The sequence below is a fragment of the Scomber scombrus genome, chromosome 6, assembly GCF_963691925.1.
Source record: "Scomber scombrus chromosome 6, fScoSco1.1, whole genome shotgun sequence".
Lineage (NCBI taxonomy): Eukaryota > Metazoa > Chordata > Actinopteri > Scombriformes > Scombridae > Scomber > Scomber scombrus.
In genome coordinates this window covers 11,787,186-11,813,282 of record NC_084975.1, presented here as the reverse complement: position 1 = coordinate 11,813,282, position 26,097 = coordinate 11,787,186, and the positions used below count along the sequence as shown (strand labels likewise).

The 26,097-nt window shown below is 41.1% G+C and overlaps 1 protein-coding gene across 2 annotated transcripts in view; it reads right to left on the bottom strand.

Moving 5' to 3' along the window:
* Window positions 1-546: 546 nt before the first annotated feature.
* Window positions 547-26,097, bottom strand: part of osbpl5 (oxysterol binding protein-like 5) — a 48,249-nt gene continuing 22,698 nt past the window's right edge. Inside the window, exons 3-23 of one of the 2 annotated variants that reach the window (XM_062421024.1) lie at window positions 18,153-18,308; window positions 17,906-17,979; window positions 16,463-16,543; window positions 15,996-16,097; window positions 15,505-15,708; window positions 15,185-15,269; window positions 14,886-15,048; window positions 7,895-8,108; window positions 7,617-7,801; window positions 7,370-7,451; window positions 6,421-6,519; window positions 6,128-6,224; window positions 5,612-5,710; window positions 4,666-4,763; window positions 4,449-4,538; window positions 3,960-4,096; window positions 3,573-3,752; window positions 3,295-3,424; window positions 3,072-3,186; window positions 2,881-2,983; window positions 547-2,408 (exon numbers count right to left, since the gene is read on the bottom strand). In XM_062421024.1, coding sequence (XP_062277008.1) covers window positions 2,273-2,408; window positions 2,881-2,983; window positions 3,072-3,186; window positions 3,295-3,424; window positions 3,573-3,752; window positions 3,960-4,096; window positions 4,449-4,538; window positions 4,666-4,763; window positions 5,612-5,710; window positions 6,128-6,224; window positions 6,421-6,519; window positions 7,370-7,451; window positions 7,617-7,801; window positions 7,895-8,108; window positions 14,886-15,048; window positions 15,185-15,269; window positions 15,505-15,708; window positions 15,996-16,097; window positions 16,463-16,543; window positions 17,906-17,979; window positions 18,153-18,288 — 2,610 coding nt within the window. In that variant the 5' untranslated portion in view covers window positions 18,289-18,308 and the 3' untranslated portion in view covers window positions 547-2,272. The remainder of the gene's footprint in view (window positions 2,409-2,880; window positions 2,984-3,071; window positions 3,187-3,294; window positions 3,425-3,572; window positions 3,753-3,959; window positions 4,097-4,448; window positions 4,539-4,665; window positions 4,764-5,611; window positions 5,711-6,127; window positions 6,225-6,420; window positions 6,520-7,369; window positions 7,452-7,616; window positions 7,802-7,894; window positions 8,109-14,885; window positions 15,049-15,184; window positions 15,270-15,504; window positions 15,709-15,995; window positions 16,098-16,462; window positions 16,544-17,905; window positions 17,980-18,152; window positions 18,309-26,097) is intronic. The other variant, XM_062421027.1, reaches the window with a different exon arrangement.

Here is a 26,097-nt window from a genome sequence, read left to right as displayed (position 1 = left end):
ATGAATCGCAGGGAAGCTCACATGGGCTTAGATCTGTGTGTGTAGCAGAGATCTTGATCCATGTGGCGTCTACCAAGAGATTTTCACCTGCTCATGTTCGACTCTCAGGCCTGTGAGAGGGTCTGCAGCCACTGTGTCAACCACTCATCCCAGTTATGTGGTTTGTACAAAAAAAGAAGTGGCCACCAACGTCGATAATACTCCTGAATCAGGACTTTTTTTGTGGTATGTAGGGAAGGATTGTCACCTGAAATACCCTTTACATTTTCTTTCATTTGTACTCAAAGCTTGGGGGATTTATTATTTTGGCTGCTGCAGTTTAGTAATGTGGAGAGGATTAGACAGATGAGCAGGTTGCATCTCTATCAAGGTGATGAATACTCTAGTTAATCTGTGTCAGTCCCAGGACAACATCTCCCTCTACTGGACTAACTACACACAAAATACTTTCTGTCCGTAGTTAAAAGTGAAACATTTCTCATTGTCCTCAACACCTGTAGATACAGTTTTCTATTATAAGACATTAATAAGAGCCAAAGGCAGAGGCAGGATTAAAATGTTTTACTGTAGTGCTACAGTATGCAACAGGTATATGAATGAAAACATCGGGCATCATCATGTTCTCTGTAGTTATGTTCAATATGACAAAAATATCTGGCATGTAGAATCCCCACAACATGGCAGTAGAGTAGAAAACAAGAAAATTATGGAAAGAACAAACAGATTTAAGTGTAAATGAAAGCATTCAAAGAGTTGACTTCCTTCTTGTGCTCTCAGATTTTTTCACATCAGGTAGATCAGTACTGGCAATGGACTGAAATTCAAGGGTTAAAAACCAGTAAGAACTACGATAACAGACCTGGCTCTGTTTTGCACAACCGTAATGGCTTTCTTGCACAAATGTGCTCCCTCACACTGACACACACTGACAGACAGACAGACAGACAGACAGAGAGACAGACAGACAGACAGACAGACATACACACACACACACACACAAAGATGACGAACCCACAAAACCCTGGGAGAGCGATTGTCACCCCTGGTGTCCCTCCTCCAAGCTGAATAGATTTGGAAATTCAAGGTAAATCACCCAATAAATACATTCTGAAATCTCTAAAACAGGCTGTCAATGTACTCCAGACAAATATATACAAATTGGTTAAAAGAACAAAAACACAACTAATTACTAAGTGTTTACATCTTTAAAACAGTCATGTGAACATGTTGTGGACCAAGATGCACACACAAACCCCTTCCATTAGGCAAAAAAAAAAAATTACATTTTTTTTCTCCTTATATTATCACTCATTCCCTCTGTCCTTTCCTCCACACGCTGCTTCTATGCAACTGATTGTACACACTGGTGTCGTGGTCTAGACCAAAGCAGTGCTATGCTATAATCCCTTCCATTACGGCACAACAGGCACACAAATACGAAGACACTCTGTTTGGCTCTCTGCCCTGCCTCATTCCCATTATCCCTCCTTCCTATGTGTCACTAGAAACACACACAGTGCTTCCTGTAAACAAGTACTCTTTGTCCTTTCGGATTATAAATACTGTTTTGGTAAAATCATCTTCATTAAAGACGAGACAGAGTGAATTTGAGCGTACATCAATACAAAACACACAGAATTGCACTGTTGGAAGATATTCCTTCTTAGTTTGTATATGTCATGTTTTTCCAACTCTTTTTTTGGCTTCAGCGTTAAGGCCCAAAATCTGGAGTGGAAAGGAAGTAGGAGAAGTCCAAGCGGTGATCTGCCTGCGCCCATAGGGCCTACTGTAGGTACGAACAACACACACACGCACACACACACACACACACACACAGGCACACTCACAGATAAACAGTATTGCAGGGCAATATAAAAAGACACTAAGGAATGGTGAAACATCCTCTCTGTCATTCTTTTTACAAAATCATTCTTCATCATACATTTCATCTTTTTAATCTAAATCTTTTTTTAGCTATAATCATCTCTCGTCCCTCCTTCCCTGTCCAAAGTGCGTGGGTGCCGGTGCTGTTTCAGTCTGGCTACACTAGGGGGTGCCGTTCCTCTCTGCAGATGACTGACAGGCGGTGGCTGTGGCTGTGTTTATTGCTATAATGTCCGTGCTCCTGCCCTCTCAGAGGAAATGGGACAAAGTCGCCCGCCTAACACTGATCGGATGTCTCAGCCCCCCTCTGCTGATTACAGTTTGTGCTTGTTGGAGGGATCTGATGCCGGATCAGTGCCGGAGAGAAACCCCTCCCTGAGGAGCGGGCTCAAGTGAAGACGTAGTTGAGAAGGAACTGGGAGAGGAGCAGAACACAGAGGATCAGACAGTGACGGCCTGTTAGCGACACACCATCATCTGCTGCCCTCTGAAGAGTCAGCTGACGACTCAGAGCCACCAGGTTCCTACAGAGAGAAAGAAAAAGAGAAGGTTTTCAACTTCAGTTAAATAGAATGAAGTCTACAGTCTACTCTAAACAATTAAAAATTGGCAAAATCTATCAAAAACAACTATTTTAACTATTTACTATATATAAAAAACTATTTTTTACTAATTTCTAAAACATGATACTGAAATGATCTGATTCAGGGTCTTTTGTTACAGGCCCTATTTAGCATTTATCCAACAGCTGATATCAATGTGAGCTTCTAAATTTGCTTTTGAATCTCGTCACTAAATGTAAAGTCTGACACTATCAGCAGTGAAAAGTGGAAAACCACCTTTAAACTTTCTATCCTAAATTTATACATGAAATAAATTTGAGAAACACTTTTTTCCCCCCTCCAGAGGAAGGATGTGTGTGCCTCTGACCTTTACTAACTTCTGTTTCCTCCACAAATGTGTGTGAGCGTAGATGTGTGCGTTTGCTATTTTTACCTCTGGATATCCTGCTGTGTCTTCTGTATAGATGTGATGGAGGCCTCTATTTGGGCGATGTCTTTCACCTCTTTACTGCACCGCGCACACTGGTTTGAGAACCCTGGTCACATGACAGGTGAGCACATTAGAATTAAGCTCATGCAATCAAACATGGCCTGTGTGTTTTTAAGCGTGTGTATGCTCCTCACCTTCATTGTCGGAGGACTCGTGTGTGGGTTCTGGTGTGGTGCTGCTGCTTTCGGTGTTCTGGCTGCAGCTGGACGGCTGGCTGCTGGTCTTCCTGTGCTTCCCATTCACCTCAGCCTGGGAGGGAGCAGAACACTGTTCAGTTGAACCGGTGAGTGCTTTACCTTCATTAAATTCATTTTTTGAGTGAGTGCTGAGTGAGATTTGTGTTACGGTCTGACAAACCTTCTGTTGGCTGGCCCAGCTGTGACTGTAGGAGAGTCCATTGTGTCTTCTCTGGGTTTTCTCGTGTGTCTGAATCACTCCGTCCTTTTCAAACTGAACCAGACAGCGCTCAGGATCCCACGGCCGCGTGCTGCCAAACATGGAAATACATATAAATTGAAATCTCCATGCACCATTATCTCCATGTTTTTCCTCTCCTTGTTGAACTAAAATCGAAACTAAAAAGACAAAACTACGTGAAATATCATGGTTTATTTGCTTGATGTGTGTGTTCGTACTCCATGTGCTTGTAGGTCCACTCGGAGGTCACAGGATCCTGATGGAAAAGTCGTGAGTTCCAGACTTTGTCTCCTCTCTCCTTTGCCTCTTTCCGCTGAGCTTCCTCCAGCACAAATTTCTCCTGGGTGGCCCTCATCTGGTCCCGATCCATGATGGCACTGGTCACATGCTGCCACAGTCTGTCGAAACCACATTGAAACAGGTTCACAAACATATTGTTATTAGTTACACCTGTGTTTTCTCTGCAAAATCATCTCTAATCCAGTTTTTTGTTTGTTGTCTGCAGATAATGACTTATGACTAATAACTAAAGATATTAAGTATAAACACAGTGATTGACAAACAAAGGTAGATTTAGTTAAGAAATATAGGCATGTGTGGTTTACCGTTCAGACTCAAACTCTCCTTGCTGGTCTAACTGGACCACTTGTCTCTTGAGGCGGCTGCTGCGGATCTCTGGGCTCGGGTTCCATAATGTCTCCTGCAGGCCTGAACGTTTCTCGTGAATGAACACCTCGTTGTCCTGAATACAACAAACCAAATGTTTAGTCCCATCGACTAAATCTATTCATAACATATTCTCTGAGTGTTCCTGTGGATATCAATTAATCATTGTGTTTTGTCTCCTTCAGTGAGGTCAGACTGGAAGAATTTAATAAACTTTCTATTTTTTTTTTTTAACTTTCTGAGACCCTCCAGCCCACTGTGGGAACCCTCTTAACAGTCTTCTAAACATTTCTCTTTGCTGCTCCGTAACTTCCAATCACCAATTCTGCCCTAATTACTACAGGGAAGTAGTAGTAGTCGAATACTAAGTGGCAGAAAGAGATGCTGAAATATTAATTTAAGGAGACAGAGGCGGCAAAAACTCTCACCCAGTGTCCATCAACAGTAGCCATTAGCTCCTCTCCCACAAAGATCTTCCCGCTGATCTGATTGACAGAGCAGGAGCCTCCCAGGAAAGGCTGCAATAAACAAAAACACTGTTACTAAAACTGTTTCAGAATGGTTCATAACTGGTTAAGTTACTGTTATAATGTTAAGAAAAAAAGGTCAAAACTAGTCAATAAGTCTACAAACATGAACCTGTACCTTGAGTTTAAACTCCAGCTCTGTCAAACATTTTGTTTTCTCACACTCAATGGTAACCTTCCCACCCAGCTCTAGTGTCATTGTGCCATACAGGATACCTACAGGAGACACAGATACAGTGTTAGAGCATCATAATGCCAGCACATCTGAATTGTAAGTGAAGATAAAAATGGTCATTTCAAACATAACCAAGTACACTTTGAGAATAAACAGAAACTCAACCAGACTTCCACCCATCATCCATCTCTACTTTTGGCTCTCAGCCATATGACAGTCCATGACCAGAGCAGGGCAGGGCAATATTTGATTTCCAGTGGCACAGACATATTGACTACGACAGAAGGCTTCAAAAGTAACTGCCCACACACAATGTGTCATAGAAGCCAGATTGTATTTGGTAGATCAGTTTCTTTGTTGACCCACTGTACTTTAGCTGTGTTTGGTGATTTAAGTACTGAACAGTAGCAGCCAAGGTCAGTTGGGAGATGCAAGAGCTAAAATCATCCAACAAGTCACAAATAAATTGGTACAATCATGTTTCTACCAACTCAGGGTGATGTCAGGGCATGTTATCTTGTAGCAATACAGACAAAATTATTTCCTCACACTTCGACATTGTAATGCCTTAGTGCCCGTGCTGTAGCTCAGTTTCACACTATGCAGAACTCTGCAGCTAAACACTCTTCTCACTCCAGTTTTAACCTCTCTGCACTTTGTTTTTACTTTTCTCTTACCAATTTCTTTTAGAATAAATTTTAAAATCTTACAGTGAACTGTTAACTCTTTACTGTCCAAAAAGGCCTCTTACATCTGCTGGTTCCAGTATGTTTGGGTGATTTATGTGTATACTGATACTTGTACAGAGTCAATTTTCACTAGTGGTCGCACAGCAGCAACAACATGGACAAACTAAAAGTGGGGGTCATTAAAATTTACAGCATTTTACCTTTGCAGTGAGCGTATGGCATAGTGATGACATATTCCTCCTCCCTGCCTAGGAACAGCAGCCTGGCTTTGCCGTCCAGAATAGCTGACAGAGAGTTACCTAAATAGCAGAGGGACCAATAAAACACACGATTAAAGAGCAGGTCCACCTTAAAAAGCTAACAATTGCAGCCATAATATGGGCACTGTTTTAAGACAGACGTGAACATTTTGAAGTCGTCCTTTAAACTGAAACGTGATTACTTAATTGTTATTTCATTTCTAGGCATTTGCTGTATGTTTAGTGAAATGTAATGATACATGATGTTCTACAGATGTTAAATGTAGTATTACCAACTATGTTTTTTAATTAAAAGTGTATCACCTTTAAAAACTCCAAAAAACTCCCAAGATAATAAGCAAAGGTTTCAAGCCGCATGGCCAAAGGAAATGTGTATTAAAGCAAGTATATTTGTATTTCTCTATGTTGAACTTTCAACTATGATTAACAGATTGCACATGGCAGTATGCTGTGTACCATAAAACTTGGACTTGGCCAGGATGCTTCCACTGATAGAGAAACCATCCTTCCTATTGCAGACATAAAAGGCAGAGATGGGCGGATGGTGGGACACCTGGCAGAGGAAAGAGAGAGAGATATTTGAGCAGCAGCGTGAGAAAAAGAGGTGTCAGATTCCCTCTGGCACATATTAATTTCACACTTGCTGCATTTCACAGGTGTGTGATATGTGTGTTTGCCTGATTCTGCAAAGTATTTCACACAAGGGATGAATCGTGTACTGTGCACTCTAACAAAGAATACGGTTTAACCTGTTCAGCTATGTAGAAAGTACAGCTATCTCTTTGAGGATGAAGCCAGCAGCAGCGAAATGTCTCTCCTAGGATTGGGTTGTAAGGCTTCTTCAGACCCTGGAAAATGCAAACATACACAGCAACATTAGAATCTTCATACATATACATAGAGTTTGTCTTTTAAGTGAAATGTGGAAAACAACCATTTCTTCCCTTCGTTTTTGTCAAAGTTGGGCCAAATTACAGTTCTCTATCATTTAACAAAACCCAGTGCAGAGGATGAATCAGACTGCTGATGGTCACATCACCACATTGGCCAAACTAATGAGATTTCTTTAATTAAATCTTTAGGAAATAAGACACAGCATTGCAGACAGACAGTCTACAGGACTGTCTGTTTCAATAGAGAGCTACTGTGACTAAATCCAAACATTTAAGTACTATTATGAAACAGCAGTATGGATGTAATATGTATTATGGGTTGCACAAAGCCATATTGTTACAATAATAGCAGGTTTCTACCTTTCAATGTACAGCAAGTCAAGTGGAGTAAAGCCAATTTAATCTACAGGCATTACCTGATGGCTCAAGTAGGGTGTTTTGCTGCCACTGAGGAAATAAATTCCTAATGAGTGGGAGAGGCTCTCCTTATATTTATCTTGCAGTAATACATCCTTGACTTACTCCACAGCTGCTGTACAGCTGAAGTCTTTGCCAATCATTAAACAGATTAGTCCTCTGGTAAATACTATTCTTGTTGAGTCGGTAAAAAATAATTAACTAAGTAATAGCAAGTATACTGTACTTGATTTAATAAGTGTAATCAGATAAGTTTAGATACTTTGTTGTTGATATCTTGTGTCTTTTGATTTATTGTGTCTTTATTAAATGTAATGATACATTTAGGAGATGTTGAATATGGTATCGTGTTTTATTCAAAATGTGTCTCAATATGAATACATTTTACCTTGGGCTTCTTGTAGAAGCCAGACAAGTACCATCTCAACACCTGCTTGATCCGACCATATGCACTCTCCTCTACTGCAGCTCTGTGCCAGGAAAGATGAGAAGGTGGTGAAGAAGACAGACAAAATTATGACAATAAAAGCAGACAGATAATAAATCCCAGTCTTTATCAGCCTCTGAAAAAAACATTAAAATGTGCCTACTTATATGCAATCATGCACAGCATGTAAAGACTATGAGTTACTGACTGTGAGAGGAAATCAGCGTGGTAGTAGTAGTCAGACAGTTTGTCCAGGAAGGAGCGAGGCTCCAGGATGAAGGTGGGCAGCACCACCTTGGACAGGTCCATGCCTGGCCGCAGCTGCTTTAGCAGGCCCCAGATCAGACCCTTGTTCTCCTCTGATACAGTCTCCACCTGGGATGCCTCACCAGCCTGAAGTAAAACATACAAACATGAGTACACCATGTTGTTTGTGTTTTTTTTTAAACAGCTAACTACAGTACATAACTGTACATAGTGCCTCACCTCAGCCATCTCTTCTGTGCTCTGCTCTGTGTAGGCTGTGGCCTGTGACCCGGGGGACAGCTCGTCTGATTGGTCCATGTCGCTCTCCTCTGTCAATCTTCCACCATTCTCATTTGCTGTGGTGTCCCAGTCATCATGAGCCTCACGCTCCGACTTGTCTGAAAAGCCATCGTGGTCCATGTGGTGATTGCCCAGCAGCACAGTGTCATTCAACCTAATAGTGACAGAGTATAAGTGAACATCAGGGTTAGAACTATATTAAAATAGAGCTAAACCGACCCTGATATTGAGACACTTAATTGTCGCTGCACATCCAGTCCATGACTCAGCTAAGAAAAACACATTCTGAATAATTGCAGGATTTAATGAGATGCATCCTCCACTGCAGTTTTTCTACTGTGGTCTTAACTGACCTGACTAAATGTTACCTGGTATCATATGTGGCTCTCGTAATGATACTTCATTACCGGCATTAAGACAATTTTAGTCTTGAGTATGAGTAGCTTGAGGAAGTTTTATTGACAGTGATTATACATTTAAGATGATGTCAGACATTAAACTTACAATCATCTCTTAATTTTACCTTTGTGCAACAAAAGCTTTGATGATTGCCTCGTCACTCAGGAGACGATGAGTCAGACTGCCATGAACCTTCCAGGCTCTGAATGGCCTTTAAATGTGTTTTGAATCTGTGACGTTCTCTTCTCTCCTCCTCACAGCTATGATGAGTAAGCCCACTGTGTTAGAGACTCTCCACTTTGAAGCCTATTGGGTTTGAATCCATTTCGCGCATCTGACCTGTCTGGTTGCTAGGACAACCAGACCACACACTACATCCTCATCCTCCCCCATTTCCTACCTCTACTTGACCTGGTTGAATGTCACTGGTTACGATCAGGTGACACAAACATGATAATGTTTGCACACACACACGTTTGCACATTCGTGTCTAACAAAGTTGAGAGACAACTCGTTCAAAATGCATCCTATGCTGAATTATCATTTTAATGCTGGGGAATATTGTACATTCAACACAGACGTCAGATCTGATACCTCCCTAACAACTAGAACAACAGTCTAAAAAAAAAAAAGAAGAAGAAAAACACAGAGAAGCAAGTCACGCATCAGCTCATAAATGACCAAAGAAAAGAGAAGCGAGAATGAGAGAGAGGGACAGATAGAAGGGTGAAATCAATAGCTAAAAAGGAACATCATGGTTTGAATCCTACAGCCATTTCCAAGTCAGACAGTGGACGTCTGTGTCCTCTGTGGCTGCACAAATCAAGACACACACTCAGACATATTTAAACAGAGACGGCCACACAAGCAGACAGAAACAGAATTCTAGCAGATCTTAATCAATGCGTACTCTTCGTTTCAAGCAAATATAGAAAACAAGAACAAGACAACAGTAGTGTGCTCTATGCTTTTGAATCCAGACTCAGTGATTGGGTAATGGTCACAGAAAACAAGGAAACTGTTTATTTAGCCTAACAACAATGGAAGAGAGTTCAATTTTCAAAATGCCCGAAGGCTTGACAGACTTGAAAAATCACATTTTTGCACACTCTGTGAATCACTAACCAGCCAGTCATGTTATTCATTAACCCAAACACGCCCCGGAGCAAAGACAGCTTTCCTTACCTTAAAGACATAAAGCACTGAGACAAACTCTTCCTCAGGAATCAAAACACCACCGATGGTGATACCAGCAAAATCCAAACAAAAGCACAGCCTGTCCTTGCCTCTTCTCCTCGTCTGTATGTGTAAAAATGTTTTCAATCTAGTGTCTAAATGGTGCGGTTTTGTTTCCTCGACTCCGGCACACCTGCTTCCTGAATGTGTGTGTGCGCATATCCCTGTGTCTCTGTGTGTGTGTGTGTGTGTGTGTGTGTGTGCCAGTGTTTGTGTATGCAGGCTTGCAACGGCTGTGTTGCTGCAGTCTCTTTCTGGGTGGTGTATGGTTCACATTCAACTCCATCTTCCTGCTCTTCTGTCAGTCATGTGATCCTATGGGCTGCTGTGATTGGCTGGGAGAGGAGCAGGAGAGGAGGGGGAGCTGGGATGGATGGCCAGAGGGAGGGTTTAGCCACAGAGGAGGGGGGTGGGGAGGAAAAGACTGTCTAATGTACGATGTAAACAGTATACAAACAATACACACTTTCAAGCAGAAATGAGAAAAGAAGTAGGATGCATAAACGGCAACATGCATGCATTAATAGAGACAATCACAAGCAGAAGCATATAAAAACACACTGTTACATATTTATAAATAGAATTAGAAATTAAAGCTGCAAGCAGCGATGACCGGGCCCAAGCCCCCTCGCCACGCCACTAATGAGCGAGACTTGGCGCGACACATCTTCCAGGGCAAATGGAAACAAACAGCGCCAATATTGCAAATTTGATTCAAAATGGCCGACGTCCTGTTGGAGTGAGGGTATGGGTCCAAGAGACTTTTTTCTACGTCTTTAGACGATACATATGTGTGCCAAATTTCGTTTGTCTACGTCACTCTGGAGGGAGGGGCTCAATTTCCTTAATCTTCTACGGGGTGCAGTACCCCCATTTGGCCAGCGGTTGCTGTTAAATGGCGAAACGGCAAAATTCCTCACATCGCCACGAAGCAACCAAACCAGTAATCAAAAAGATTTTGATAACTTTTCATCTCCAATGTCTGAAGATGTTTCTGAGTGAATTTGAAGTCGGTCAGATTAAATCTCTAGGAGGAGTTCGTTCAAATACGAGGCGTGGAAATCGCCCAAATCGCACATATTTTTCAAAATGGCCGACTTCCTGTTAGGGTGAGGGTATGGGTCCAAGAGACTTTTTTGTGCGTCTTTACATGATACATATGTGTACCGAATTTCGTTTATCTATGTAAATCTGAGTTGAGGGGCTCAATTTTTTTGGGATTTTCTAGGGTGCGCTATTGTATCCAGTAGGTGGCGCTATGGAGCTAACACAGTATTGATACATATACGTGTTCAGGGCGGGACCTTCTACATGCAGGATTAATTTGGTGTAGATCGGACGATGTCTGTAGGAGTTATAAGGACTTCCTGCTTTTTGGCGAAGGATCAAATGGCGAAGGAAATTGTCGGCGCCGTCACGCCCAAACCGAATCCCTAATCAGAAAGGTTTTGATAACTTTTCATCTCCAATGTCTCAAGATGTTTCTGAGTGAATTTGAAGTCGGTCGGATAAAATCCCTAGGACAAGTTCGTTAAAGTACGGGGCGTGGATATCGCCAAAATCGCACATATTTTTCAAAATGGCCGACTTCCTGTTGGAGTGACGTCATGGGCGCCCCAGACTTTTTTGTGCGTCTGGACATGATACATATATATACCAAATTTCGTTCATGTACGTAAATCTTTCACATGTTTATATTCGTTAGGGGGCGCTATTGAGCCATTTTGCGACGGCCATTTTGGCGAACCATAAAATATCAAATTTTTCGGCGGGTCCGATGTGCGTGCACATTTTCGTGAGATTTGGGGCACGTTTAGGCTGTCAAAAAGGCGTTTGTTTTTTCAGCACGATAAGCAGTACCCCCATTTGGCCAGCAGTTCCTGTTAAATTGCGAAAGGCAAAATTCCTCACATCACCACGAAGCAACCGAATCCCTAATCAGAAAGCTTTTGATAACTTTTCATCTACAATGTCTCAAGATGTTTCTGAGTGAATTTGAAGTCGGTCAGATTAAATCTCTAGGAGGAGTTCTCTCAAATACGATGCGTGGAAAACGCCAAAATGGCATGAAATTGGCAAGTTTGATTCAAAATGGCCGACTTCCTGTTGGAGTGAGGGTATGGGTCCAAGAGACGTTTTAGTGTGTCTGTACACGATACATATGTGTACCGAATTTCGATTGTCTATGTCAATCTGTGTCGAAGGGCTCAATTTTTTAATTTTCTAGGGGGCGCTATTGAGCCATTTTGCCTAGTGGGGATATGGGTCCAAGAGACTTTTTAGTGCGTCTTCACACGATACATATGTGTACCGAATTTCGTTTGTCTACGACAATCTGAGTCGGGGGCTCGATTCTTTTAATTTTCTAGGGGGCGCTAGTGAGCCATTTTTTCTGGCCCATTTTCGCGATCCTTAAAATATCAAATTTTTCGCCGGGTCAGACATGATTGCAAGTTTTGGTGAGTTTTGGGGCACGTTTAGGCTGTCAAAAAGGCGTTTGTTAAGGCAGACGAATAATAATAATAATCTCTACAGATACAATAGGGCCTTCGCACTGTAGTGCTTGGGCCCTAATTATAAAAATCACCGCAGATGCCAAACAAGGATTAGATAGGATTTCATATAAATAGATCTATTAACAGAAACTACGTACACACCTTGGGTGGGGGGCAGGTTGTTTTTAAACTAGGGATATCAGTTTTGGTTAATATACTTTTCAATAGACCGACACCCATTAACTGGTAACTAACTGCCTCCTTTTTAAGAAAAAGTAGTCATATAGCTTTTGTTATGAGAGCTCTCCAGCAGTTGGTGGTCAGAGCTAGCTTGTCCTGGTTAGTTTGCCTTCTAGCTTATCTTTCTTCTCTTCAAAGTGTTTTTAATGTGTTTAGTCACAGTAGCTCTCCATAGCATAATATACTCTGGCTCAAGGTACCAAACTAGCTCTTTCATTCATTACCTTTTACAACACTGACTGAAAGCATATCGGTCTCAATCATTCAGCACACCAACTAGGTAATGGCCTAGTCTCTGACAGTAGTATTTGGCAGCTTGACATATTTCATTCCTGCAGTAAATACACTGGAAGATGCTTTAGGCTCATTTTCACTTGTCATGAATTTATTTCCTCTCTGGCAGAAAAACGTTACGCAAGCCTTCAGAAAGTTCTGCAGGTTAAACTTGACTAATGAAACATTATTTGGGTTGACTGACTCTACACTACACTATAAACTGACTTTTAGGCAAAGGCTACAAACAACTCATAATGCAACAATTTGTGTAGGAGTCAGTTTTACACCAATACTTTATCCATTCAAAAAGAATATCTGATGATATCTGATATCTGGCATTATTGTCTGGTGTCTGAGTGTGTATGCAAATCAACTTAAAGGCCAACATGTATAACCGGTCAAAAATATTCTTAGCAGGAACCATTGACATTCCCAATTTAAACATGTGGTGTGGCTAGCAGTTTTATATATCTTGTTCTAAAACAGTATTTCTCCTCATCAAATTAATTTGGCCCCACATTGAGACTTTAGAACAACCAACGACATCTTCTGTTTAACTAATACATTAACTGCCTTGATTTAGGGTACATTAAAAGCAGTTAGTGAGGAGCAACTTCTCTTTCGCTTTCTCATTAAGGATTTTTTTTCAATATGAGCAACCATTTCAGAAATTATATTTAAATTTAAAACAACTGCTTATGAAGCTGTATTTAGAATATTTGTTAGTGAAATATCAGAGCCAACATATATGACAACAAGACAATATAAACTGCTGTTTAGAGAACATTTCCACACTGCTCAAGTCTTGGTCTCTGATATGAAAATATTCCCACCTAAACCAGTTTTACAAGGTGCTACTCAAAACACTTAAACAAGCAAAGTTGGCCACCAAAAGTCTGCTGTAACCAATGTTTGAATGTAAAGATGAATGATTATACAAGAGGCACAAACTAGGGCAACACGATTAAAGTTTAAACATTTACAGCATAGGAGAGTAATTACACCCCATATATCATCAATGAAAAATTACACACCACAAAAAATACCACACAGTCATGTCTCCATCACTTCAGAGAAAATTACATTAACTTACATTCATTTCCTGGAGACTTGTCCTAACCCAAACCATAACCACTACTTGCCTAACTCCAAGCCTAAACCTTAATATAATCCTAAACTTACCTTGACCAAATCTTTACCCCAAAATTAATGATTTATGTTATGTGGTAGTTGCATATTGTCCACTAATGGAGGTGAGCCCCCACATGATTGTATAAACAGATTTATGTCCCCATAACAGGAAGAATACCTGGTACAGACACACACACACCTCGCCCAGAAGTAAGCCTACATACAATAAGTGACACAGCTGACTCAGACTCTGACTGACTCATTTTAAAATAAGCTCACTAAGTTTACATTCCATTTGCAGAGGAGTTGCATCTTACATCAAGATTTTGAACAGCTTTTTGTTTTTGAAAATGTAACAGAGTGCTGAAATCAATTTCATGGGCTTTATATTGTGAAATTATGATTATATTGTGTAGAATTTACTGTCCTCTGCGTCTTTTTCATATACTCTTAAGTTAAGCCTCTAAAGGTCTAAATATGTTCCTACCCTACAAAGATAGTTTTCTCTTAAATTCAGCATTTCATTTCCCAGTATAAGCTTGTGTCTTAAGTAATAATGTGTGACTGCTTTGTCTTTTTAAAGATTACAGATTAAACTCACTAAATATTGGAGACTAAATACGTTCTCCAGGACACAATTTTCTAATATGTAGGACAATGTAAAGACTGTACAGCATTAAGGCCTGAACACACTGGAAGTGTCTGATGTGCGCGTTTTGAAGTACACCTATAGTTTGAAATGGCTGAATGCACACCAAAAGTGTTAGGAGGCTCGTCAAACTGCTTTGACACCCCTACTCTGACCTTGTGACTTTAGAGCATCATATGAGGACCCAGAGACCATGTTTTGCATTTGGTAAAGATTATTGCCTGAGATTCAATGTTTCTTCAGCTGTTATTCTGCACTGACAACCAAAAAGCACAGAGACTGTATTTGAGACCTACCATCTGGGAATTTCTTCATTTTTTCATAAAAATACAGCACAAATGTGAGTGTTAGCAATAACAGCAGTCTTGGGCATGAAATGCCAAGCACATTAACTTTCAGTGCGATTGAAACACAACTCATCTACCAACAACAACTGATGAATGTAAGGTGGAGATAATTTACATCTGAGAGCGTATGCAGGTGTAACGGTGTGTGTATTACTCACTGTAGTAGCTCTGTGTCTGTGAGTGCGGTAGACTGCAGTAGGTGGAGTATATGGGAAGACTCTGATGATGTGCTGATATCTCCTTCCCTCCCTGCTTTGGCTGTCAGCTTGTAGAGGCTGGAGCAGCTGAGAGCCAGCTCCAGGGCATCCATCCAGCACCGGCCTGGAGAGACCGACAGATTATAGAGATGGGGAGGAGCGCCTTCAGTAAATTATGCTCATGAAAATATTGCATTTAAATTACACTGCACTAACAAGAACAAACACTTGTAACGGAAACAAACAGAGATAGACCTCACCGTCAGATTCAGAGGTTGCTCTGAAGATCAGGTAGTTGCTGGGTAGAGGCTGCGTGATGGAACCAACATTCTCTCCTTTGGGACCCTGAGCATATGGATCAAACAGTGACTCACACTTTAAGCCATTTTAGTCATGTTGTACAAACAGAAAAAAATGGCTTGTGCATAATAGAGCACTAAACAGGGTGATTATCATGTAAACATTTAAAATATTAATGAAAACACATTAAAAAGATGAATAGAAATCACAGACTACACACATAACTGTACAGAATACACACAATGAGACAAAGTACCAGTGAGTTACAAACATGTCAGACCTTGACAGCCCAGATGGATTTGTCCAGTGGGTGATAGAGCTTGAAGCAGAAGCCATCCTTCTTGGAGGGTCTCTCGATCAGCTTGCATGCGCTGAGCAGGATGGTGCCCACCCAGTGGTCTGATTTGGGGGTCTTGTAAATCAAAAGAACTCCAGGCCTCAAGGCACACCACAGCTTGGTCCAACTCTTTAAAGAGCCACGGATCTAAATAAGGACGAGTAATGAGAGGGTACAGAATATTAGTATCAGACTTTTAGTTTGGTAAACTAAATACATGAACACATTTTGAGCTGTAGAATTGTTCCTGAGCTGCAAAATTTGTTGTAACATTGAATGTGCAAATTACAGCTAGGATGTTAATTTGTAAAATGTGTAAATGACACACAATACAAAGTCTGAATGGTGTATTGTTGGTGTGACTGGAAAGACAAGCATCCTTCTGGGTGTAAAGTCTAGCTTTCTGTGTCACTGCTGAGACATTAGGCCTGCACCTTTAGCCAGTCGGACATGATGACAACACTGGGGTCCTTTAATGCGCTAAACAGCTCTTTAGTTGCCCGTTTCTTCTCTTGCCTGTAATTCTGCTTTTGGACCTGTGAATCAGAAAAAACAACAACACATGAATGAGTCATCAGTCTTACCTGTCAGAGAGTGGATCTGAAAGTGCAAACACTAGGTGGAAGCAGAGTCAAACTAATTTCGTGCCACCATCCAGTTTCCTTTGGTTATCATTAACATGATTCATTGTAGGTCATTTAACACACTTCGCAGAATTTAAATTTAAATATAATTGGAAGATATATGAAAAGGTTCCCAGATGGGTTGTGTACATGAAACCCTCCAAGCTAAGACTGACAGAGATGCTTGAGTGCTCAATTGTAAATATTTAATGATTAACCCAATTACTTTTAATTGCCTAGGCAAGCCTTTTCAATATAGAACAGGAAGTGATGTGTACCTTTAGAGACTCTTTCCGGGCCAGCTTCTCTGTAGGGGAGGGGCAGTCCTTCTCAAGCCCATTAAACATCCTTGACTCAGACTAGAGGAGGAAGGAGGGAGGAGAGAAGACAGTCAATTACAATGAAGAGGAGGGGAAAAGAGAGACTGTAAAGGATTTAAACTAAATACAGGAAAACTTAACTATTTTAACTCCTCAGCTATTTAACTTGCCAAAAAACGACTGTGCAATAAACTTAGCAGAGAACAGAAAAACAGCGATTCCATATGCATTAAATAAAGCCAATAAAGCCTTTGCCACATTTCCCATCTGTTATACTCCTGGTTTTTGTGCAGCAGGTGGGTGGCCCTTTCAATCGACAAGGCAATTTAGTGGGCAGACAGTTCTGGTGTTGCAACCGCACAACCACTAGCCCTTTTTACACAGTGATTTCAAGGTGTTTGATGGTCTCAACCGATCAGTAAGTCCCGATCACAATCTCAGTGGTAAATTATCCTGTGATTTCATTGCAATATGTAAATAGATTACCACGTGTTCTTTATGGACTAAACCACAAGAGACTCACAATATTATCTGAGCACACGCAGGCATTTAGTTGTATCCATTTGTAGTAAAAGAAGACATTTTTTAAAGCATAGTACACAACTACAAGCCAATATAAGTGACAATATGCAAGTGTTAGGCTCTGTCACGTAGGATCTTTTGAGATGCAAGAAAAGGGCAAGCAGCCAACAATGCAGTTGTGCCTGTAAATTATTCCACATATAAAATAGGCCATACTGCTAGGCGAGGTGAGGCGAAGCAACAACAGGAGAGGAGACAAGACAAAATGAGATATCCAGTTGTCCCTGGAAACATTTATTGTCCGCTCCTAATTAGTATTACTGAAAAATGGAGACAGATTGTTAGAACTAATGCAACATAAACAAGAGGCAGCGCTAGTCTGGGGTGCCAAATCGTTAGTTTGCAGTGCTGAAGACACAGTTCCCACCATGGCCCTAACATACTGTATAACATCAGTTTTTGTATGACATAACCACACTACTGCATTGCCATGGCTTGACAATGTAATTTATTCCTGGTATTTTCCCGCTATTTTATCCAAAAAGTCATTTATCTGGTTTCTATATCAAATGCACTGATTTTTTTAAACAAGGAGAAAATCACATTATCATACCCAATGACCCATTTGTAAAATGCCCTGATTTTACTTGATTTCCTCTAAAAATCTACTTAAAGATTTGTGTTTTCACATATTTTCTCTTAACAGAGGGAAACTCTTAAAAAGGGTGGCAGGTTGGTGTAGTTATAATTCTTGTTGACATTGCAGGCTGCTAATATTGTAAGCAATCAGTGGAAAATAAATCATCAAAAGGTTGTGTGTTCACCTAATCAGTCAGTTAGAGTGTTGAGGAGCTGCCCAATCAGGAGCTGTGATCTTACCTTGCTGCCTGGTGATTGGGCAGGACTAAGTTCATTACTCAGCATGGAGAGACCGTTCCTGTCTGTCTCACTGCCTGGTGGGAACCCACAACACACAGTCACATACAAATGAGCTCAGTGTATAAACCTGCAGACAGACAATTAAAGCATCGCAGTCCAAAAAGCAGCGAATAAGCAGCAATTGAGGTCTGTTGAGTTGTACGTGAGTAAATACAGTACAGGACACGGTACACTTGTGGTCTTCTACCTGGGCTGAGGCTGTAGAGGTCAGTGTCTCCTCCATAGGACAAGTTCCGGGTGAGGGAACGGGGGTCAATTTTGGGTGGGGATGTGGCATTGGGGCACAGAGAAAACCTCCGATGGTACAAACTTTCCTCCTTCATCCTGACAACCTGCTTGTCCTCTGCAACAGGAGAAGGACAGAAGAGAGGAAAAGATGTGGGGAGGAAGGAGAAAACAGAGGAACAGAAGAGAAGATTCTGGTTAGAAGAAAATACTTTCAAGATTGTTGCATGCATGAATTCCTTCATGTATAGATTTATAAATATTTCAGTGAAGTGACTCATCCTGTCTTTATTACTCTTCCTCTCTTGAATCTGATCTTACTTGTTGTGTCTTCCTACTTCACTGACTCAGAGCTCTCTAACTCCATCCTCTCTCCTTCTCTCTGTGTATCTATCAGTCTGTCTGGACCCCGCCCCTTTCTATCTTTTCATACACTAACAATGACCTACTGTAAGAAGACATGTCAGCCTGTGCACATTATGTCAGCCTGTCCACATAATGGCACAGTGCATGGCAGTGACAAGCAGTTCAGACTGCACATTGTCAGTGTATATGACAAATAGCGTCTCCGCCCAAGTTCAGCCTCTCTGCACACAGTGTGCCACTGTCCAAGACGGCGCCCCATCACCCCTACGCCACTATCCTCCCTGTCTGCCTGCGTCAACAGGCTTCAATCCACAAATTGCTGCGCCCAAATGTAACCTTGTTTCTTTATTCATACACTTGATATCCACAAGGATCAGTTCTACTAATGAGATGCACATGTGAGACCAAATGCAGCTACAGCAGATGTGTGCAGGATCAAGCTGCGACTCTGCTGCTTCACGTTGTGATTGTGCTGCTGTTCTTAATTTAGTGAGTGAGTGGATGAGTCATATTTTTAGACCACCATGCCCACATAAAGGAAACAGCAACCAGCGACCACACAGGCACATGCATATTGTATCAGTGTCTGCACACACAGGCCTGTTTCGAGACTTTTGGTCTTCTGTGAATCTGTGTGTGTTCTTAATGATGGAAATGTTTTTTCTTCTTTGATCCCCGGAGACACAATGACGTAGCACTTGCTTTCTCTCAGCCAGCTCAGCCTCCTCCTTTCCTCTAGCGAGCTATGTGACTATTGACAAGTTGTGCTCTATTCATAGAATGTTATTAACGCCTGCTGAGGGTCACGGCTGTTTCCAGACAGATCATTATGCTCATTCAAACGGGCGGTGAGCTGATCGGAGCAAATCGGAGCTGACGGTAAAACACTGAGTTTAATGGAGCGTAGCTGTTACCACCTGGGTCTGTCTGGACTGCCACAGTGTGCTCTGCTTAGATCAATATAATCCTATTCATTTTCTCTCAGTGCACAATAACATACAGTAAAGACCCTCTGACTTCCAGCCTACAGAGCAGTCTCGCCTACAGCTAAATTATAAACATCCTAGAACAGCATGTTACATAAAATTCATTCATACAATGTTTTTCACAGAATGATTCATCTTTTAACCCTCCCATATATTCAGTTGCAATTGTGATTCGAGTGAAGTATGTCAAAAGTCAACATACCAGGTATCAGGAGTCAGCGTAGGAAATTAACTTTTTAAAATGTGAACATCTACCAGCCACTGACAGATAAATGTTAAAATTCATCAGCCAGTCAATAGTAAAACTGACATCCCACCCTGATCATAGTTCATTATAAAGCTGTGGGTTGACAATGGCCTGAACTGGAAACTGGAAACCACACATAGTGCTAAAGTCCTGATGATTAATAAAATGCACCCTCCCTCTTCAAGTACATACATGTAGATATTAAATATACACAAGCACCATCACATCCGTTTACTCGTAACACCACTCCCTGCTTTCTTGGCTTTCCACTCTCCCTCTGTGACTCATTCTTTCAACCTCTTGGCTCACTCCTTATTTCTGATCTTGCAATATATCCTGTTCTTTTCTTCCTCCTGCACTCTGATCCTTTGTTCTTTTTAAAGAGGCAGCAGTGAATGACCGAGATATGAGAGAGAAAAGGTACATTTATTCTTCCCAAAAAAAGAGCCTTATTTGTCCTTGTGGGGCAGGTCTAAAAATAGCATTTCGCTACTGCAGTGCATGTGCAGAAGCTTTAGCATTGCACAACCCTAAAAACAATGGGCTGGCAAACTGTACACACACACACACACACACACACACACACACACACACACACACACACACACACACACACACACACACACACACACACACACACACACACACACACACACACACACACACACACACACACACACACACACACACACACACACACAAACACACAGAATTAGTACCACTTACAGTACAAGCCCTGGGGTGGGTCAAGATGTTGTGGACAGACATGCAGACTAACAGGACAAACCAATCACAGCTGGTCTTCACAGCTGCAGGGCGGGATTCTTTGGGGGAAGAAAAAAAAAGAAAAAGAAAAAGAAAAAAAGACTGACTACTGTGTGTTTGAGCACATTACGCAGTCTAGACCAAGCATGGGTGTGGCGTCCACGCATGCTTAATGGGTTTGTGTTGTGAGTGGGCCTGTCAGTTGAGGATATATGGAAGATATGCCAACAGTATTTGTAGAATGACGCAAATGTAAAAAGATGAATGTGTGGATGTGCATACGTGACCGTGTGCATGCTGCTGCTGACTCAAGTGAGGATTAGACATGCACACGATGCAGCGCCAAAAAAGAGAGAAAAAATACTCTTTTCTAACTAGCGGATCCCAGCAGCAGAGCAGACCACATTAAATGTGCATTACTGGCAAACATACGACATGCAAGAGCACACAAACGCACCTAGACACCAGCAGTGGAGCTTAAGATTACTGGCAAACTACATCAGAGGTAGAGGAAAATATTGATGTTTGAAAGAAAAGAAAAGCAGATAAATGTCGGCATCAGTTCGCCTCTCATAGCAAAATGCTGGTGGGCTTTAAAGTGTTCAATGCTGACGAGTTTCCAACAGCCACTCTAACATTACACCAAACCAAAACAAACGAACTCCTGTGGCTTCAGTCTGTGGGAGGTCCCAGTAACACACTGCACTTCTGCTGTTCTACCTGTGATACTGAATCTACATGTAGTGAATGAACATAGTGTTCTAGTTACTGTGGATCAATAGGTTTAAGTGATGGTATGATTTCATTAAACACGTCACAACTTCTTCATAAAAGCTAACGTCTGTTTTTTTCAACTTTCTCTAAATATATTTAACATACAACCTATCTTGAATGCTGTACTGCCGAAGTTTAAGATACAAGTGCACATTTGAAACTAAATGAAAACCCGCTGAGGTATATTCATGTCCTGATATAAACTTTGGCTGACATCTGAGGTTAAGGAGTGCAGCATTGGCCTTCACAGAAGTAAGAGGACATGCAGTGTGTGTAACAGAGAAGGTGCCAATGTGAGAGGAACCATAACTTGGCATTAACATCAAAAGGACACTCAAATATATCAGTGTGGCCCCAATAAAACAGATAAAAGCCAGAAATTAAGCATATATATACTGACACTAGCCGAAGCAATGAAAGAGAAAGTTTTTTTTATGTCACATTGGTTTAATATATTGAAAACAGAGATGTGAGCAACATTATCCAGTGAGAATCCATATAGAAATATAAGCACCATTTTTATTGGTCTAAGCAGCCTTTCTACCCTTTGACTGACCTCATTAACATTGAAAAACAGCATTAGATCTCACTGACTTTCACCATTCACTGTACACAGCACCTGAAGTTCACAAAGATAGGCTAGCACTAACTTCATCCACCACAGTCATGCTACACAGAAGCTCGGCTAATATTTACCCAATGATATGAACATCTTGTGGAAAAGATAACAGCTAAGTAGCGACGCTAGGTCAGTCAATAACACACATTCCGGTGTCACATATTAACCTTTAACTTTGAGGAGAAGGACAGATAAAACAACAACGGCTAAAGTGTCTGACCCACAGTTACCTTGTCGAGGTAACCGTGGTCCTCGTTGTCACATGGGACGTGCGCCTTTTTGTTATCATAATACCAACGGGGAAAAGAGGGAGGGAAAACACAGGGCGGTGTCTGGAAGGGAACATGTTTACATGTTCAAACCTGTATATTGTTAATATGCTTGAATGATTTGACTGGCATAAATCTCTCTCTGGGAAACATATGGCGTGAGTATACATGTACTGGCTGATAGTAATCATGGTTGTAATGGGGGGAAAAAACTGTTTTATGTTAGTTCAATGAAGCCCTGAAAGTGTCCGCAGCTCCAGGATCACTTGAGTAGCCTTTTTTTTTTTTAGGAAAGCAATAACAGATTAACTCAATCCATAACTCAATTTCTACAAAAAAGCAGAAGTTTTTCAAACCCTAAATCTGTTTATTTAGAAAACAGTCCCAGTAGATAAATCTGGAGGTCTCATGCTTCAGTGGGAGGGGAAAGGAAAGCTTCATCAAAATGTACTCTGAGGCCGTGATATTATGATGCAAACTTTGTGTTTGTCTTCAACTTTCACTGTCATTTGTGATTTTCAATACAGATGAAGCTGAATTCAAGCACGGTTATCATCCTCTATTTATGATTGTGTTCAGATAAAAGTGACAAGATTAGCTGCCTCCATGAAACACTGCACAAGAGCTACTGTGGGTGAACAAGTGGCATGTGAGGGTTGAATCGAAGTCCCTTTTCTGTAGTGACACTGACAAAAGAAAAAGAAAAAAATATGTCAATAAGAATAACAATATGAGTATCAATAAATTATGTATTTGGCTATCTTGAAACACATTGATTACAAGTGAGACCAAACGAGACCAAGCAAAGAACTCATGCTGTGTCCATTCCACTTCTCTAAAGTACTTTAACTTTAGAGACTGAAAGAGGAAAGGAGCAGTTTCAGTGAGGACATGACAGCGTCAAACGCATTTTTTCCCCAGTTATTTCACACTGAAATCATGGTTACTTGTTTTATTTACACACCGTCTAATCCTAATTTATACCTATAATTATCTTATCTTAAATTATACCATGATACTCAATCTGTCAGCAGCTCTGCTATTTAAGGTAAATAATGTCATACATGGTTTAAGTACCCCGATTTATTACTCATGTTGACCCTTCATCCTCCCTGTTCCTGAGAGGGAGAGGGAGAGAGAGGGAGAGGGAGAGGGAGAGAGAGAGAGAGAGAGAGAGAGAGAGAGAGAGAGAGAGAGAGAGAGAGAGAGAGAGAGAGAGAGAGAGAGAGAGAGAGAGAGAGAGAGAGAGAGAGAGAGAGAGAGAGAGAGAGAGAGAGAGAGAGAGAGTTAGTCAAAGAATAGTACATAGTAAGTATAACAAGTCTATAAAAAGGAGCCTAAACTAGATGTTTGTTCAGTTAATTTTACAGCTGACTGATGAACTGGCTCCACTCACTTCACTTACTGATTTTCTTGTGTTTCTTGCTAATGTTTTAACAGTAGCTCTTACATCTCCTTAACTAGTTTGCTATGCTTACTAGTAGCATCATGGTGAATCTATTCTGCACTTTGAGGAAAACTACACAAAATGTTTGAAATAAAAAATAAACCCCCAATTTTCAACTTAACTTGTGCCCCATCTAAAAGCTATTTTTTACTTAAATGGTCAAAATTTAAAAAAAGAAAGTGGGTTAAAGAGTGAGTAACAATCTTGATCATATCCAGTGTTTTCCGGAGTTTATGTTAAGAGAGAGCACACAATGCTGCTCCCTGCGCAAACATCTGCACATACAGTATGTGACAGATAAGTGACTGCCAGGCACAAATGTGGCCTTGATATATAACGTCTGCGGTGTGTACTGTATGTATGTGTGTGTCTACATGTGTGCTCAGCTTGTGTATAAGAGTGTGAGAGCTCTGCAGTAATGACAGCCAGCATCAAGCCAGCTGTTCCTAATATGATGGCACAGATTAAGTCCAGACACTTCCATCCTTCCACCACTTCATCTATCCTTAACCCCCAACCTTGTTAACCACCAACCCCCCATCTCCAGTGACGACAGGCCTAATGGATGCCCACATGACCTAGATATACACCGATATACTGTTACCAAGCTTAGTATGTGCATTAACAATCAACACTGAAACATAGCAGCCAGACTGCTTTTAAATGGTGGGAGACACAAGGGAGAGAGACAAGAGAAATGTACATACAGTATGTTTGTTCTTCCATTTGCTCATGTGCAGCACATTTCACCCACTGCTCCTTCTACTGCAGGACTGCTCACATACCCTGTTTCCATCTTAGCAAAGTGCATACGCTGGATTATTTATGCAAAGGATTAATTTTTTAATTTCTCATCTCTTGCTACATCCTGTGTGGCATAAATTCTTAAAAACACAACTGAACAATGAGGAAAAGGCAGATGCTAGCTATATTCTTTTTCCAAATACAGCCACTATCATCGATGAAAATAAGAAGGAAAATTTAACTTATTGGTGCAAAAATGTTCACTTTAAATAAAGAAAAAATATTAATGTATGAAATAACTCAAACACAATTACTGTAAAAATGGATTCCATTTTAATCTTTTAATTGAAGACGACTATGGGTTTTCCAAACTAAGTGCAGCACTAACACATCAGTTTAAAAAAAAATCCGGTCAAGACAACGACAAAGCCACACTTACATGCTGTTCAGTTAAATGACATTATTCAGTCAATGACACAGTAACACTGGCCCACAGTCACTTTCAGCAAATAAATACAGCTTCCATTACCAAACGATGACGATAGAAACATTCTTAGTGTACACAAGAGGGTTACAGTTCCACCAACTTGTGTTAAATAACCGTAGGACAGATAAATACTTGGAACCAGTAGCGTCAGAGGCCGTTGCTGATTAAACTTCCTTGTCGGAGAGAACATGAAGACAAGCACAACTAGGTCTACTGTCACTGTTAAAGAAAAGGAGATGCATGCGCTAATTTTGTGACACTCTGTGGGAGGATGTGTGGTTTAGTTCCTCTATTTTTGGTTTTGCCGGGGGTGCAGGTATATTTTAAGGAACTCACATGGAAAAAAAGCCGTCCAGCCCAACTTCCAATTTGATCCGACTCTAAATAGGAAACCCCCTTTGTTGTTCGGGACTGTGGTAGTCCAGAGCCATGGCAAACCTCCTCTGTCCCCTGTAAACCCCAGATCTCCACCCTGTTCTACAAAGCATGCTCCTCCCTTATGCTGTAGTAATATCAACAATTATACAGCATGTAGCTATTATATCCCCATCTATTCATTTTCTTTAAGGTCTTGCTCATCTGGTGGAGCGCTGAGAGGAAAAGAGCGGGACTCAAGATTAGTCATCTGTTCCCTGCGCTTCAGGTTAGACTGGCAGGAGACACAACCTCCCTTAGTACACACAGACACTTTCTGAAAACAGAGGCTTCTGTCAGGGAGAAGGAAAGAGTAAGGTAAACATAGCCTGAGACCCAGAAGTCCCTACAAGGGGCAGGGAAATGAAGACAGTCTGGTTGAAGCTGAGGGTGAGAAGTTGGTGCAAAGTTAAACCGATACATGTCTGTAAGCAGAAACTGGGAGATATGGGTATGTCGATACAGAAACGCTGCCTCATGTCAGATTAATTATTATACATGGACCTGCTTGATTTTGAGATATCACATTCTCTAACTAACAACCGTCGCAACACTATCTGGAAGAAAGTCAAAAATGAACAATAGAGCACTTATTTTCAAAGGCTTCAGACTTGTATTTAAAATCTCAGAAAAGATTTGTGCTTCAAATTTGTTCACATTTGTTTTCATAGAAGACATTTTATTAGAGAGCAGGAGAAGCCAGCTGACTGTTGGATCCAGGCCAGGGGGGGCTTTGTGTGAGAACCAGACTTAAGCAGACCCAACCAGGCTGATAGAAGTAGGCCTTGC